The sequence below is a fragment of the Capra hircus genome, chromosome 24 (assembly GCF_001704415.2).
Source record: "Capra hircus breed San Clemente chromosome 24, ASM170441v1, whole genome shotgun sequence".
Classification (NCBI taxonomy): Eukaryota; Metazoa; Chordata; class Mammalia; order Artiodactyla; family Bovidae; genus Capra; species Capra hircus.
Window position 1 is genome coordinate 56,381,681 of NC_030831.1, and position 18,491 is coordinate 56,400,171.

Consider the following 18,491-nt stretch of genomic DNA (forward strand, 5'->3'; position numbering starts at 1 on the left):
TTGGTACTTTGTATTTTTTCAGTATGTTTCAATATGCCATATATATGTATTCTGTGTAAAGTCCAATTTAATCTAGTTACTTCATATGCTTGATAGAATAACTTCCCCCAAATTTCTACATCTGTTATGGACAACCCCAGTAGAAAATAAATATAACATTATTATTAATAGATACTATAGGCCAAAACTTATTTTGACTTTTTTCTAATTATGAATTTTATTTTCTCATTAAATTTTTAAGAAATGTTTTATATTATATAGCATTTGAAGATACTTAGTATAGGTTTATCTTGGAGCAAGTGTCAAATATTGACTAGTTTCTAGGCAACAAAACATTGACTTACAGCCAAGGAAGAGTCTAGATAATCTGGAGTGGTGCCATGAGTGCCCACTCTCTTTGTGCCCTTCAGCTTGTCACTCCAGCACTTAACCTACCTGACCTTCCTTATCTATAAAACGTGGGTCTGTTTGGTTTGAAGAACTCTGTGATCCCCCTTTTCTCTAAAATTCTGAAATTTCCCACTGACAGTCATCTAATCTTGGACCTAGGAGACGTTTTCACCCATGCTACTTCTGGTGTGTTTCCTTTTCCCTTAAATTCTTAATGGTTTATCTGCTTTTGTAAAAGAAAAGTGATTATATAGCATATAATTATGTCATTATAGCAGTATTTTGTAGAAATCAAAAACATTGTGTAAACTATTAGAAAAATATTCCTTTTTTATTTTGCTACACTGGGAGAAACAGTTTTATTTAAGAAAAATCGTAAGCATGAAGCATCAGTATATATGTATTTTCTAGGTTTTTACATATGGAACTTTGTCTTAATAAAAAATGAATTAAGAGATTATAAAGCTATCTCTTCACAACTCCTGAGTAACCTAATGATCTGAGTGAGTCAGGCAGAATTTTGAGGAAATTATGATGTGTTATCATGCAGCAAGAGCAGGTTTTTTTGTTTGTTTGTTTGTTTGTTTAAAGTCTTTAAAATAGCATGGCATCTTAAAACTCTGACTGTCTGAACGCATGCATGCATAGGTTGACATTGAATTTTGTTCTCAGTGTTCACTTAAGGAGTGGTAGCTTCTCGCAATCCATAGTTGTAACTAATCAATGACTTCGATATCCAGGTTGTCTAAGTGTATATGCTTAACTTTTCAGTTAAACATTGGAAGGATTTTGCCAAAACTCAAGACTCAAAGGCTGTTTTAGTTTGATATGTGCAAGATAGGCAACTCAGAGCCAAATTACAAATGGAATTAACTAATTGATAGGAAATCACATACCACAGTTGCGTGAAAGAACATCTCTGGTGTCTCAGATGGTAAAGAATCTACCTGCAATGCAAGAGACCCAGGTTCTATCCCTGGGTCTGGAAGACCCCCTGAGGAAGGGAATGGCTATCCACTCCAGTATTCTTGCCTGGGGAATTTCATGGACAGAGGAGCCTGGTGGGCTGCAAGAGTCAGATATGACTGAGCAGCTAACACTTTCACTTTCATGCTTATTTGAGAAGGTACATAATAAAAGAAAAAAAGGTCTGTGACAAAAGCATTTGGCAAATAACAACTAAAGCCAATTGATAGACTAGTTATCCCTGTCATAAAATGAGAAAATGTAAAATAATTTAAATATTATATGTAATGATTTAAAAGGCACATAATTCTTCTATGTATAGCTTTAAAAATGATGAAAGCATAAATATGTAGAGATCAGAAATGAAAATCCTTTGTAGCGATTTAAGCAATTCAGGTTTTCTTTTTCTTAAAGCTCTCTGAAACTAGTTAGAAGTCTTTTTGGAAAAAAATGTGCTAATATGTCACTTACACACATGTGTATTCCTTAGGCTATAGAGGGTCTGCTTTTTCTGTAGGTTCGGGCTAATAATGAGTGTATTCTTAACAGTTTGGGGCTATGGTTTATTTGGTCAGTGGATTTTAGACTGTTAGTACTAATGCTTAGTTAATTTGTGCTTATTTCCTTTTTCCTTTTTCAAAGCTTTTCTTTTTTGACCATTTATTAATAGGATTAGTAAGTTAAAAGTCGAAGATATATTTGACTTTTTGTTTCTCCTTTTAATTTCTTTACTTATCTCTTTCCAGTTTTATTTCTCCTTTAAGTTTCTATATTTAGTTGTTAAGAATTGTATGTTAATCTATATCAAATTTTAATAACTCATCTGATGGTTTTAAAAAGATAAAATCACATGTATTTCTGCTAATTGTGCACTAGGTTATTAAAGTCTTTATTATAAAACTTTACTTGCAGCTTCACTATCACCCATTTGCCCAGATCTGCTATTATTTCAAAGGTGTGGTCATAATTCCCAAGATGCCCTGTTGCACCTGACTGTGCTTTATTACTTCTGCTTAACACTTAGAGTGAAGAAAGCAGAAGAAAAAAGATAGCATGTGAATAAGTAAATTATTTCTCAAAATTAGAGAAACCATTGTAATCTACTGAGAAAAATAATAGCAAGAAATCCCTTAGAAGTTCTAATTAATTTTAAAGAAACATTTTAAATGGTAACTTTTAGTGACGTGTCATCGTTAAATTATTGTGACCAAATGTATATTAATTCAAAAATATGAATACTGCAAATGCTTCTTATAAATGAACAGATATACTTGTTAAACTCTCCTAGGTAGAACAAGGCAGTTATTCCTTTTGATCTGGTTTTATCTCACAGAGTTGATAGACATTACCTAGGTGAAAACGTGTTTCAAGCGAGTCCGATAAATAACTTGTCACTTTATGAATAAGAATGCCCTCAGGGGTAACAGCTTGTTTCTCCGTGTGCTGTAATGCACACATATGAAATCTTCATAGAATGTGTTCTAACAGTCCACCAAATGTTGGCTTATCCATTCCATCTGATCTTTCAGAGAAACACATCATCATGTCTATACCAGTATTTTTACAAGTAAATCTCATTGCAGAAGTTGCCTTTTTCTGAACGTTAATTGTTGTTAATGAAAGAATTTTTCAAACACCTGAAAAAATTAAGAATTGTTTGCTGTATTTTCAGATTTATGTAATTTTACAAGCCACAAACCACTATTTCTGAAATATTTCTTTCCTTCTGAAAAAGCTAATAATGGTCTTCTTAATGTTACAATCTGTGGTTTTTAAAACTTGACCTGTATCTCAGATTTACCCTTGAAAGGTAAAGTGAATCAAGAATTGAACATTATTCTGATAATTTTTAGGTGCAAGATTCCTGATTACATACATGCCTTAGATAGATATTTGGAATTTTTAAAATCCGATTTTCTCCCCAAATTAGAATGTTTGCACTAAAAGTGAAAGGAAATAAATGGATTTTTGATGATCAGGTAGACAGTAAAGAGAAAAATAAGATAATGCTGTTTGTGGAAATTAAGAGTAGAACTTGTCTGTGTCAGGGATAAGAAATTGTTACAAGAATTGCTCTAAAAAGCTTAAGGTTACAAGTTGCTCTCAAAGCTTAAGGTTTCTTACTATCAAAATAATTGACGTACCCCTAAGATAGTGATGATATTAAATTTCCTTTGAAAAAGAAGACCATTTTGGAGTGTTCTTTTCTTTTGCTTCTATCTTATTTTGTAGAAAATAGACTTGAAGTGTTTTGTCAAATGCTCACACACACAGTACATCTATGTGCGAGGAGAGGCGCTATTTTAAAATGGCTTAATCAGCAGCCACACAAAGATGTGTGCGTTTGCAGAACCTATTATGGTCCAGCAGGGGGCTATCGAGCATGCATACAAATTAACAGCATGTTTGTTTACTTCAGCGTTCAAGTGAGGGGGGAATTGGAGCAGCAGCAACAAAAACAGCCAAGGCCCCATACATGTGAGAGCAGCGTCCATACGCTCCGTCGGTAGGTGTGAGGGAGACACTGGCAGGCGTGCCGCGGAGCAGTTGGAACACGTTCTTAATGCAGTGGTGGGAATGACTGTGCTGATAGGGAGAGTCTTCTCCACGCACGCCGGCAACACTAGCTTTGCTGATAATGTGAGAGTTTGGAAATAGATTATGAAGTTCCCCACGTTTGCGTTTTTAATCAATACATCTTTTCTCCCCACCCCCCAAGGGGAGAGGAAGATTCAAAAACTTATGTTTTATTTTATTTACTTCAGAAGCACAGGTAGAAATTTACACATTGGCCAAAGAACCGTTTGCCATTTTGTTTTTCCATATCATCAAAATTTATGTGCCACGTTTTGTAAAAGTTGAAAGAGGTTGCTGTGTTCTAAACTGTGCCAACAAAGGTGAAAATAATATACAACATTCATATAAAAGCTTATGGCTTAAGGAACTTAATTACATATGTTATCAGTGGCATGGACTCATAGATTCTCCTTATGAGCTTATGAAACCTGGATTCACCACCAAAGAGAGTGAGATCTTTGAATTCTTTTTTACATGCTAAAATGTTACCAGTCTATGTCTTTTTCTGTTCCCACTTAACAAATGCATCTTTGAAGTATTCAGCTAAGAGCTGTAGTATATTGGATAGCTGAAATCTAGTTTTTGGAATACTATACCTTTTTAAAACCAACTTGTCTTAAAAATAAATATCAAAAGATTTTTGCTTATTTAAAGATACTGCTTATTAAGCTTATTTAGACGATTACATATGGAGTAAAATTTGGCATTTTTATTGTGCTGTGCTTTATCCAGTCTTAAGCAACCCTAAAAGTAGCAGCCAGTAGCTATGAAAAATATTTCTGCTAACCGTGTGGGAACAATTTATTTACAATTGTAAAAATTCCACTGAGGGCCAATATTTTTCTCAGTATGACTTAAAACATAGATTACTCATTTTAAAATCTCAAAAACACAGTTTTAGCTGAGGGTATCAAGACATTAAAGCTAAAAATGTTCTATACTTCTGTGTGTGCATATAATTATGTACTCCAGTGTGTATATGTATTATAAAATTAACATTTTTGATTAGCATTGTATAATGATTATTTAAAAAGCATATCTTAAAAATAAATTAATATTCCATTATGCAAGTAGATATGTCAATTTAGATAGTAGTCAGAAGTAAGTTGAAATTATTTTGATTGAAGTCCCTCTCAGAAACAGTTAGGACTCAACTCACATTTGAAAATATAGTTTATTTTAGGTTCTTCTGTTTATGTTCAGAAATGTATTAAAATATATTTTCATTTGACATATTTTATTGTCCTGTACTGTTTTAAGCTGTACTTAATATACAATTTAATGTTTTTCATAATATCAGTTAATAATACCACATCACGTTTAATATGTCATTGGGACTGAGAAAAGAGAAACAGATAAAAATGAAAATTCAGAAGAATATTTTACTTGTCTGAAAAAAGAAAAAATTTTTATGGTTTTATTGGGTAATATTTGCAGAGCTGCACACTGTAAATAGTAAATCATATGTCTCAATTCTGAAAGTTTTCTTGTCTTTAAGATTGCCGATATTAACAAAGTTCACTTTGCTAAAATTACTGTTGTTTTTTAATAATCAATCATAACCTAATATTAGCAAATACACTTTATTGCAAATAAAAGAGTTGTAAAGAGCTACAACAGAAACTACATTCTAGCTTAATCCAAATTAGTATTTTGCATAGTCTTTACCTGCTGTCCTTTAAATAGTTTTCTGCTGTGAGATCTTGCAGTTTACTTTCTCCCAGTCATTCCCATAAAGGCTTACAAAGCCATTATTAATATATAACACTTATACCTTAATAACTACAAGTTGTATTTTTTGCTTTGCTAGGCAAGTGCATAGTAAAAGCAGTTTGTTTTTCTATGATGTAGTTCCAAAACATACTACTAAATAATGAAAGAGTGAAGAAAAAAATTTTTAATTGTATTTTTATTTTATTATAATAGACAGACATTTCTGAATTTTGAGAGTGATGTTTTAGAGTATATGAAAATTTATATTGAATTCAGAATATATTTGTATCATTATGAGTGTTACTTGGACTCTGTTATTGCCAGGAATTTCTGACATAACATCGGTATACTAAAATTAATCTGGATGTACTATTTTGGTTTGAAAAAACCCTACTGATATGCTTGTGATATAGTTTTAAATATAGTTATAATCTTGACATGAATTCTGATTGAATTTAACTGCACCATTTCATTAATTTTTACTAAAATTATAGATATTGTAACATAGATAAGTCAGCTATAATAAGCGTCTGATACTGAACCCTAAACAAAAGATCAAATTTTTGATGACAGGTTTTCCAGGTCAAATCACCCAATTCTTAAAGTATATTCTCAGAGTAGTAATTGGTGGTATCTTCTTCTCAAAGGTTTTAATACCTAATACAATAATAGCGCCCCATCAATATATGGCTAATAGCAGTTATAAAGTGTCTGCTGGTAGGCCATCTCTCATAAAACCGCCGTTAGCCTTAATTCAAATCCATTGATTCCTATTCCAGTTAAAACTGAAGAACTTAATATGTCTTTTAATCCTTTTATTGTAAGCTAGGATAAAATTAATTTTACCCTGAAACTGCACAAAGCCAATTAACATGATCTTTAGAGTTATTTAGTAAAGTGCTTCAAACTCTTAAATTTATCTTGACCTCTCGGTTGCACTCTCTGACTGCTTTTTAAATGAAGCAATCAATATCTCACAGCCCTTTAAATAGCTTAAACTCCTCAAATATTTTACCTGTGTTCTAGTTAAGCTGTAAGTAAAGGGTTTACTCCTGTTCCTGAAAATCTAGAGTCAATTATGCTAAATCTAAAGACAGTTATTTCCTTTTAGGAACACTGTATGAATTAAACGGTTGTTTTAATAAAATCAAAGGTTTATATTTTGTTTAAAGCCACCCAATAATGAGGAAACATTATTTTCACACAGAACAAGTATTCTGTTTGCCGCTTCAAATATAGAACATTGATGTCCTTTCCCATTGCATGTAGCTTCTGTTCTCCACACAGGGCTAGTTGAAGGTATTAATTTTCTTACTGTGATAGGGTGATCAACTGTCCTGTCAAGAAAATGGATCTCCATGTCACCCTTTAGCATGATTAAATGGAGCCATGTCTCTGTGAAAAAACACCAAATTTTCATGAGACAAATGAAACTGTAGAAAGATCTACTTTTCCAGAATTATTTTATTTTTTAACATCTCAGAATGTCCCATTTGGTTGTCTGTTTATTTGTAGGAAAACATTGCAGTTAATTGTGTATATCTTGTATTATTTAGGAGAAAACACAGGCAAAGCTAGTGATTTTCAATGTTTCCAAATATGAAAAAAAATTAAAGAATCAGAAATTGTTAGGTGGTTGTTAGAATAGTAGCGGGGATGGGCCTCTATCACCTTAGACATTTGCTAATCAGTCAGTGTCTCTTTTAGGGGATCCTTCTCTTGTCCTGACTTCTGTCAGTGTTAACAAAGAGCTATCATCTTTTCAGATCTGAGTGCTGATAAAAATTAAATACCATGGAATTTCAGCATCAGTAGTGTTCACAGCCAGTTGGACAGCATTCTTATGAGCCTGTGCGGATGCCAAACTTTAAATTACACCAAGTAGGGTACTTGACAGCTAATTAAGATTTCCTATTTTGGCCACTTAGCAGAGGGCACCTGTTACGATTCTTGCTGCTAGCTAAAGAATAAAATCTACCCAGGGCAGTTTGAAAGAACATTAGTAAAACTTCTTCCCCAAAGTATCAATTCCTTCTCGGACGAGTGAGAGTTAGGACAAGATTGAGGTAATTAAACAAAAGGAACCTAGCGAAGGTGGGGGCCCGGGGTGGAGGTGGAGCTCTCCAAATGCCCCTGTTGTTTCATTTCCTATGGAAGCCGTCCATGTGTGCCCCGCGCCCCCGCCCCCTCGGAGCCGCGGCCGCTGCGGAGGCTGACCGGCTGGGGTCAATGCCTTGCCTATTGATCAGTATCCCCGCAGCCCCCTGCTCCGGCAGCTGCTTCATTGGCTTCTTTCAGGCCCTGCTTCAGTACATTAGAATAGAAATCCATAACCAGAGCTGTGCTCATCCAGGCAGGGGAAGAAACTAAATTAAATGGTATAAAACAATCTTGGATCAGGAGTTTGTGCCAATTCATCTTGATCTAAGATGTCACACCGGGCTCTCTGTCTGAGCACCTGGGCTAGAGGCAGCCATAGTGAAAATAGATGGAGCCGCGATCATTCATTTGTCAGCTGAGGAGCCAGGCAGCGGTTAGCAATTCCCTTCTGCAGAGGTCAGCTGACAGAACAATCAGTGCAACTGCAGAATAGAGCTTTCCTTTGAACTATTGTTACGGAGCATGCTCTTGCCGAGACACGGGGGGAGGGGAGCTTGGTTGGCTTCCTGTTTCCAGAAGACTATGCAAAGAATAAAATATGTGCTCCTGGAATCTAGAGGCCCTGGCACCCAGCTCTTACTCCTCCTGTCTGTTCTTCCCCAGAAATAAAGTTGGCTTTAATTGCATGTACTGAGGTATAGATGATCAAACTATTACATATCACTTTGTCTGGAATTAGGGTCCATTTTCATCCTTCTAAACAGCAGAGGCTGGGATTATTGATTTCTCTTCCTGTTTAGTGTGGTTGAGCTTTTAGGGTGTCTTCCCCCTTGGTTAGTATAAACTATCACAGATCAGTCATACTTTGAATCTGTACTCACATGCACGTGCTAATACTTTTACTAACATTTCCTCTTTGTCTTAAAAAAAAAAAATCAGAAAAAACACCCATGAAGAAACCTAAGTGCGTACTACGGTATCTGATTAGAAGACATAGCTATGTTACAAAAATATTTCTAAACCTTTTAATTGAGACTTTTTATAAAAAATGTTAATTCATGACTTAACATGACTTTAGAAGTTATAAGTTTGTAACATTGGGGAATGTTATAAAGCAACCTGTGTGTGATTTGAAATACACCAAACAAAATAAAGCAAATTAGGGAAATAATAACTAAAATTTTATGTGAAAGAATTAGAATAGTTTTAAAGATAAATCTGTTCTCTGTTGTCTCATGTATAAGACAGAGATATATAAGATTGGCAAATTTCCTAAATTAACTTTTTTTTTGGAAAAAAAAACAGTAAAATGTATGTAACGTACAGAAGCTAAGAAACTATAACAATGACAGGAACAAATCTTTTGTGTTCTCATATGCACCAAACTTTTCTTGGACTCCAAATAAACAATAACTATTCTTTGATGTTACCCCTCAATAACTAATCCCCCTTTTTTCCTTAAGTACTTTAATGCCACTTTCTTACTCAATGATTCCTGTCGGACTCAAATTCTTTATACTGTCTTGCCATTTCCATTTCTTAGATTCAGCCCACATCCTATTCTGCCTTCAGCAGAGCTAAGTAAATGGAATTTAAGTTTTCTAAGAAGCTTTGTGTTCTAGGTGTTGTGTTGTTGTTGTTGTTTTTTAATTTAATTTCTAGAAAGAGCAGACCTATCTCTCTTGCAAGGGCTTTAAAAATTTTGTTTTACTTTTGTTTCAGTTAATTTGGATTTTTAAAAGAATTCAGAGCATATCTGATATCTTTCTGCAGTGTTTTCTATCAGCTACCCAGAGCTCACCATGGATCTAGAAGCCATCCACTTCTCTGCATCTCCTATTTGACATCTCAACAGCAAACCAACCTTAACCTGTGGCTTTCATTTCTGCAATACCCTCTTTATTGATCGCCTCATATCCAGCATTCTTCATACACACTCAGAATGGTTTTCTAAAACCGTAAGTTCCATTGTTCAAAGGACTGAACAATGGGAATATGACCAATAGAGTCATCTGTGATTTGCCCTCATCCTTCACCTTTCCCTTCGCGACTTCCAGCGTTCTAGCCCAGTTACCTATCCTTGCAGTAGGAACCAGCAAATCCCTGTACGCTTTAGGTTCTTACACATTGTTCTCTTAGACCATGAAGTTCCTTCTGGTTTTGTCACCATTAACGTTTCTAATTCTGTTTAGTGGCCTTTAAGTTCAGTGGGGATGGGGACTTGCTTTTCTTATGCCTATTCATTTATCTTCTTCCCATATGAATTCATTAGTTCATATTTGCATAATGCCATGCATACACTAGATCCCCCATTCTTATATGATGAATGATCAACTGAAGGGATGAATTGTGAATTCCGCTGCTCACTGGCCTCCACTTGATCATTGCATCAGCCATCTTTTGGTTCTACTTGACACCAATCTTCTTTTACCTCCCAATCTACTTTCCCATCCCAGGGCTTCCCTGCTAGCTCAGTTGGTAAAGAGTCCACTTGCAATACAGGAGACCGCCTGTAATGCAAGAGAGACCTGGGTTTGGTCCCTGGGTCAGGAAATTCCTGAGGAGAAGGAAACAGCAACCCACTCGGACAGAGGAGCCTGGCAGGCTGCAGCCCACGGGGTCACAGTGATTCGGACACAATTTAGTGACTCAGCCACCACCATCACCTCCATGCTACTGTTATCATGATCTCTCTGACCGTGAATCTCATGACACCAGCTTATACAGAAACTGGTCAACAGCTTTCTGTTAGCCTAGCATTAAAATTCTTCAGGTTGCTGTATGAAGACCTCTGGTGTTTGGTGCCCCTTAAACCCTCCCTGTTCTCACCCCCTTGCCTTTCCTGCAGTAGTATAGAATAACGAAGAAATATTTTTGTCTCCACAAAGACAAAATAATTATCTAAAAGTATTCTGAAGTCCCTGTTGCTAATTTCTTAGTTGCCATACTGCTCTGTGGGCCCTTCATTGTATTGATTTAATGTATAGAACAATGGGCTGAAAGAGACAAGAAAAACTGGATGGGTTAAAATTAGAAAGACAGAAAGCTGACCTCCAACCAGTCAAGATGGCTCCAGAAGTTTGCCTTTGAAATCCCTCTGTACCCCATGTATAGCTATGACGGATAAAATATTCAAATAGAAAACCAACAAGGCATAATTAGGCTCAAGGAAGATAGATATCTTTGTGGACAAGTAACGGAATAGAAATGCAGTAATCGCGACTGAAATGATTAGCTGTTTTTCAGAAGCAGGCTTTGGCTCCTATGAGCAAAGAGAACTTAAAATATCTAACGCCAGCCTTTCTCGGTTCCTGCAAGAATATTGAAAGAATATGAATACGTTGTTACTCAGTCAAAATCGAGGTTGTATTATTAAAGGAGAAGAGGAAAATGGATGCCACCATATGACTCGCTCTGTTAAACATAATAGAAAATAATGAAGTGAGTTGTGTTCAATCTGGGAACCTAGAAACAAAGAGAAAGAGAGAATAGAGAGAAAACCTAAAGAAAGTGGGAGGAAGGAGAGAGAGTAAAAGTAACAGCAGAAATGAGTGAAATAGAAAGCAATGAAACAGTAAGATCAAAACCAGGGTATTTTTGGAAATTTGATAGAAAGTGTATTTCTAGAAAAACTTATCAAGAGGGCAGGGAAAATAATATTAGAGAAAGTGTAAGTAAACAACAAGCTTCCCAGGTGGCACTAGTGGTTAAAAAAAAAAAAAAAATCCACCTGCCAATGTAGGAGATACAAGAAATGTGAGTTCAGGCCCTGGTTCAGGAAAGTCCCCTTCCCCTGGGGTAGAAAGTGGCAACCCACTTCAGTATTCTAGCCCGGAAAATTCTATGCACAGAGGAGCCCGGCAGGTTACAGTCCAGGGGTTGCAAAGAGTCAGACACGACTGAGTAACTGGGCACAAGTAAACAATGCTTATAAGAATTCATAGCAACTGATACAAGTGAGATTTTTTAAATTGTAGAGAACAGTCTAAATGACTTCAGACCGACACATTTAAAAACTTGGATGAAATGGATAATTCTAAAACTGTAAGCTATCTGAAATGATTCAAGAATTTAGTAGAAAATCAAGCCAAATAATTATTACAGAAAATGAATTCATAGCAACAACAACAAAAATATTCTTTCCTCCACCCCTACGCCTTCCCTACCCATGTGTCTGCTACTTCCTGACTCCAGAAGAGGGTCATCCTGAGACACAGGTGCTGTCAGTGGTAGTCACTCAGTCGTGTCTGACTCTTTGCGACCCCCTGGGTTGATGCCCGCCAGACTCCTCTGTCCATGAGATTTTCCAGGCAAGAATACTGGAGTGAGTAGCCATTCCTTTCTCCAGGGGACCTTCTGACCCATGGATTGAACCCCAAGTCTCCTGTATTGCAGGCAGATTCTTTACCATCTGTGCTACCAGGGAAGCTCACAGGCCCTGATAATTGTAAATAATTTCATCTAACTTCAGTGATTCTTTAACTGTTTTCAGAGGACTGGGGAGTAAAAGTTAACCCAGTTTTAGAGATTTGTATTATATTGCTACCAAGAGCCAACAGGAATAGTACATGGAAAGAAAATAATAGTTCAATCTTACCCATGGACATACTCTCAAAAACCTCTATGAGGAAATTTAGTTCAAAGTTTGTCTACTGGCCTGTTTATCTACCTATCTACCTACTGGTTTTCATTCGTCCATATGCCCAGAGTTTATGGATGGAATGCAAGCATGGTTCAAGGCAAGAAAATATATATTTCAGGTAACATTGATATGATTATATAGTAGATAAAAAATATTTGCTAAGGTCATAATCATGGTGACCTCTCGGGTAAGAGAGAGGTGTAGTAAAGTCAAGACACAAACCATAGTAGACTTTAGCTGTATCCACATTAGTTAATTATTTTTAAAAATCTGAAACACTTTTGGAAAATATTAGGATTTTATAAAGTTGGTTGTGTACCTATATTTACATCTATATTGCACCATGTATTAATGTTTCATTCGTTTCTATTGCTGAATAATATTGTATTGAATGAATGTAGCACATTTTGTTTAGCTGTTTAACAATTGATGGACTTTTGTTGTTCCTGCTTTTTGGCTCTTATGGGTGATGCTGTTGTAGACAGTCATTGTGCACGCTCGGTTGTGTCCGACTCTTTGCAACCCCATAGACTGCACCCCACAGGCTTCTCTGTTCATGGAATTTTCCAGGCAAGAATACTGGAGTTGGTTGCCATTTCCTACTTCAGGGGATCGTCCCGACCTAGGGATCGAACCCACGTCTTCTGCATCTCCTGAATTGGCAGGCAGATTCTACCACTGGGCCACCAGGGAAGCCTGGATGTTCATGTACACATCTTTATATGTACATTTGTTTTCACTCCCCTTGGGTAGATACCTAGGAGTGGGATTGCTGGGCCATATGTTATAAATCTAACTACCAAACCATTTTCTAAAGTAGTTGCATCATTTTACATCCCCACCAGGAATGCATGAGAGTTTCAATTTCTGTACAGGCTCAACAATACATGTTATGGGCTGTCCTTGTAATTATAGCCATTCTAATGGATGTAAAATGGTATCTCACTGAGGTTTTCATTTGCATTTTCCTGATGGCATCACTGACTCGATGGACGTGAGTCTGAGTGAACTCCGGGAGTTGGTGATGGACAGGGAAGCCTGGCGTGCTGCGATTCATGGGGTCGCAAAGAGTTAGACACGACTGAGCGACTGAACTGAGCTGAATGACCAATGACATTGAGTAGCTTTAATGTGCATATTGGCCATTCATATATCTTTGGGGAAATGCCTATTTAAATTAGTTGCTCATTTTAAAAGTTGGGTTTTCTTAATATAGAGTTGTCAGAAGAGGTCCTTAGGTATTCTGGATACAATCTCTTATTAGATGTACAATTTGACAATGTTTTCTCTCAGTCTGTGCGTTCTTTTTACTTTCCTGATTATGTTATTGGAAGCTCAAGTGTTTAATATTGAAGTTCAATTTGAAAACATTTTTTAAATTCCTCATGTTTTGCTATAATATCTAAGAAATCATTACCTAACCCCAAATCATGAAAATATTCATCTATATTTTTTCTGCAAGTTGCTTAGTTTTATTGTATATTTAGGGCTATGATCGATTTTGAGTTCATCTTCTTGTATCATGAGAGGCAGAAATCCAAAGTCATCCTTTTGCGCAAGGATAACAGTCGTTTCAGTGCCACTTACTGAAAAGGCAGTCCCTTCATGACCGAGCAGTCTTGAATGTTTCATCATATGTGTTGATAGTCTTTTAATCTCTGTTCTTATGGTTTGGTTTTCAGGTTGCTTATCAAGTGTCCCACAAATGAAGAAAATTTCCACATCTTATGAGGAAAGACGGAAGCAAGCTACTGCTATTGTTTTACTAGGAGTAATAGGAGCTGAATTTGGTGCTGAAATTGAACCTCCTAAACTATTGACCAGACCTCGAAGCTCTAGTCAGATTCCTGAAGGATTTGGTTTGACTAGCGGTGGATCCAACTACTCACTGGCCAGGCACACATGTAAGTTAAAAAATTCCTAACGTTGCTCTATTGCTTCTCAATACATATTATATATTGAAAATATCTCAAGAGTAGCAAACATATCCTGAGTTTTAGCACAAATATAATGCTTAAATTAAATTGGAAAGCAGTATAATCTATTTGGCACATTACCCTGTAGTTAATAGTTCTGGGACTTTTTAAAAGTTAAAACATGGGCTTAAAATGCTTTTCTTAAAATAATCCATTTCTGAGCTTTGTGTTTCTACATTTTGGTCAAGACTTTAACCAAAACTTCTAAGATAATTTCTGAAAAACTATGCATCTTGTCATGAACAAATTTTGAAAAGTCAGGGGTAGGTGTGGAAGACCAGCTTTGTCTTCTATATACATACATATGTATATGAATATATATGTCTGCATTTATATATAAATACATGTATGTATTTTATATATAAATATGTATGTATATTGGAGAAGGAAATGGCAACCCACTCCAGTACTCTTGCCTGGAAAATTCCATGGACAGAGGAACCTTGTAAACTACAGCCCACGGGGTCGCAAAGAGTTGGGCACGACTGAGTGACGTCACTTCACTTTATGTATGTATATATGTAAAAAATATATTTTAAAGATCATGAATGAGGAGCTATGAATTACTTCTATAATTTAAAAAATATTCCAGTAACAGTTTTCAAAAGACTAAAAACAGCGCTTAAAGGGTTTGTCTCATATTGCTGCTTTTGGTTCTGTGTTTGGTATGTTAGTAATAGGTCAGGATATTTTATAATGAGGTCTTTGGTACCCTAGGGTCAGAACGCCCTTAGGTGAAGGTCAGAATGTTCCTACCACAATGCAGAATCATTTCTAACAAATGTACCATCTTAACCACCAAATATAATTTATCAAATACATCAAGATATTCTTTGTAGCATAAATTGCAATGTGTTCTTTTGGAGTTTTAACATTTAAGCAAGGGGAAAAAAATACATGCTACTTTGTTAGCCAAGAAGTTTGTTGGATCATTGTCACATACTCTTTCTGAGAAACCAAGGAGTCATATTGGTAGCTTTATTACTAAAGCCCTGTTCTAGACTGGGTTGCCTGCCTGCTCCCTCCCATCCGGGCTGAGATTGTCCCTCCAGGAATTGGCAGCTTTTGTCCCGACACAATCTACTGGTTCCAGAGCCCATGCTTTCGGCCATGGTGTAAACTGCTACTGCTCATGGTTTCTGGTTGAAAAGGGCTTAATGACTAACAAGTGCTGTTAGTTTTTAATTTAAAAAGCACTTTCTTTTCTATCTCTTTATTTGATCTTCAAAATAGAAATGAAGATTTCTTAAATGTAGTAAAACCTGAATTTGAACCCAAGTTTCTTGCGACCTGAAAGCTCCTGGTCTTCCCATTTTTCCGCCCAGCCACATCTGCTTCCCCTCTCCTGCAGGGGCCTCTTCATCGTTTCCGGGTTCTTCAAGTTTCCTGTTTTCCATTCATAAAACCCTACTCAAACCTCACCTATACTCCCAAGGGCTCTTTAATAGGCCCAACCTTTCTGTGTCACTCTAGACAGAGTAGGATTTATATATAGAGCACCTTGTTTAGAATTTTGATATTAGAATATTAGAGGTTAATGAAACCTTGACATGATTTAGTCTGGTGGCTTTCAAACTTTTTTGCTCACCATCTCTCTAGTGGATATCAATAAATGTCTAATCTCTTGTACAGTTCTATATTGACAGCTAAAACTTTTTGATAATAAGTTTGAATGTTTTCAAAAGATAAAATTTTGAGGATATTGTGATATTGAGATTTTAAAATGAAATACGTTCTTTTAAATTAATTCCACAGAATATTTGGCATAACTATTTGATACCTGCCATCATTATCCATTAAAAAGAATTTCATGGCAAATTTTCAGCGTCAAAAATTTTACATCCTTGATTATTTTCAAGAGAAAATTTCCACCCTCAATGTTGTAGGGAAGCTGTTAATTTGCATATTTAGCATCCAAAAATCAATTCCTTTAAACTAACTATGTCTTAAGTCTATGTGTGCTTAAAAAACTATATTTTCCTTGAAAAGACTTAAGATACTCCCTTTTGGAAGGGGTTACCTGTTTTGAAGACTGCTGATTGAGTCCAACATGTTTTATGTGATACCTCCACAGCGTTCATTTGTATATTTTCCTGCAAGGAAAGTGAACATAAATGTTATTTCCCTGGAATTTTCATGCAGCTTTATATCTTAGCTGTTGTTGTTGTTCAGTCGCTTAGTCATGTCTCATTCTTTGCGACCCCGTCGACTGCAGCACGCCAGGCTTCCCCATCCTTCACTATTTCCCAGAGCTTGCTCAAACTCATGTCCCTTGAGTTGGTGAAGCCAGATATCTTAGCATCTCTGTATAAATGTAGGAGCATTATAAATCGATGAGTCACTGACTAATTTCACCCAGGCCAGTAGTTGGTTGTTACGCAGATTAGTTTGGCTTCCCAGGTGGCTCAGTGTTAAAGAATCCACCTGCCAACGCAGGAGACGTGCATTCGATCCCTGGGTTGGAAAAGATCCCCTGGAGAAGGAAATGATAACCCTCTTCAGTATTCTTGCCTGGAAATCCCACGGACAGAGGAGCGTGGTGGGCTACAGTCCATGGGGTCGCAGAAGAGTGGGACAGTACTTAGCAACTGAGCACACGAGGCAGATTGGTTCACACCACATTATCTTAGCTATCTAGACTGGTATTGTTACCATCTGTTTACTAATCACAGTTTATCTTTATTCAAAATTCTGATATTCATGAATTTGCTTCTGTGTGTCTTTTCTCTTGACTTATAGTTTCATCTGTAAATTGTTACTAATGTAGCTAGAAAAAGACGGAATAGATTAGGTGAAGTAGATAATTTTTAAAAAGCAATAGCACAGTAGAAATGGAGATTTTTCAAAGAAGCCCTGGGAATTGATAAAGGAATGGAAGGGTCTTAGTACTGCTCTTTGGTTTGTTAAAATTCAGGGAGCTGAACTTTAAGTCTCTGCAAAGGGGTCCCAAAGCCTAACTCTGACATGAGGGAAACTGGGCTGAGCTGTGCTTCAGAGGGACTTTTGCCGCCTCCTCTTTTCCAAGCAAGGGAAATAAAATTTACCCAAACATTTGAAACAATGAAGTCTTTAAAAACCAAACTTGTTCTTTGAGCACTTTGGCTAAAGAATGCAGATGTGGAAAGGACAGAAGGTAGTGATTCTTAGCAATTACTTCATTGTAACAAAGGACAGAGAGATTCTCAGAGGTTTCTAGAAAGCAGAAATCATATATAAAAATGAATGATATAGTACTTACTGGGACAAATTCAAAATCTGTAAAATGTCTGTGGTATTTCTTTACATATCATGGTTGTCCTATTCTATTTTAATAATTTAAAAGTACTTTAAAGATGATCATGAGTTTCTTTTAACTTCTATCCCATTCCCCTGTTTTTTCCCAAAAGTCTTAGATTTCTTGGTGGTAGATTTGCCTAACACAGGGATTTCTAAGAATTGGGATGTCTTGATTAAAGTAGGTGTATCAGTTTAAATCTTGCTCTCTTGATTGGAAATAGTCAGGTGTCTAAATGTTCCTATGTCTTGGGCTCTTTTCAATCAGTTCTGCATAATATTAACATGCTAGAAGTTGCTATGTGTATCATTATGGTATTTGTTTATGTGACATTTAAAACGTGTTGCTACCATTAAATATTTAGTCTTTATGGCATCCTATTGAATGAGATAGTAATTATTGTCCTCATTCTGAGATAAGGGCATTAAGATACAATATTTGATGAACTTTAATTGCTGGAGTTCTAACCTTCCTTGTAAAGACATTCTGTGAAAACCCATAATGTAGGCAAGTTCCAATCATCCACATTGATGGGGAGGGCGGGGAGAGACACTGATGCCTAATTCAAAAGTTATACGTAGTTTTATAATACATTTTATTTTTTTGTTTTTATATTAAAAATTTTTTCCATTTCTGTCTTAGATTGACTGGTTAATTTTTAAAAATATTTGTTTTTTACTTGGCTGCACCAGGTCTTAGTTGTAGCACAGTTCAGTTCAGTTCAGTTGCTCAGTCGTGTCTGACTCTTTGCGACCCCATGAATCGCAGCACACCAGGCCTCCCTGTCCATCACCAACTCTCGGAGTTCACTCAGACTCACGTCCATCGAGTCAGTGATGCCATCCAGCCATCT

General features: G+C 36.2%; 1 protein-coding gene across 3 annotated transcripts in view; it reads left to right on the forward strand.

The window, feature by feature from the left end:
• The window catches only part of WDR7 (WD repeat domain 7), a 354,279-nt gene that overhangs the window by 184,876 nt on the left and 150,912 nt on the right, over positions 1–18,491 (forward strand). For all 3 annotated transcript variants that reach the window (XM_018039552.1, XM_018039554.1, XM_018039553.1), the window contains one exon: positions 14,071–14,292. In XM_018039552.1, coding sequence (XP_017895041.1) covers positions 14,071–14,292 — 222 coding nt within the window. The remainder of the gene's footprint in view (positions 1–14,070; positions 14,293–18,491) is intronic.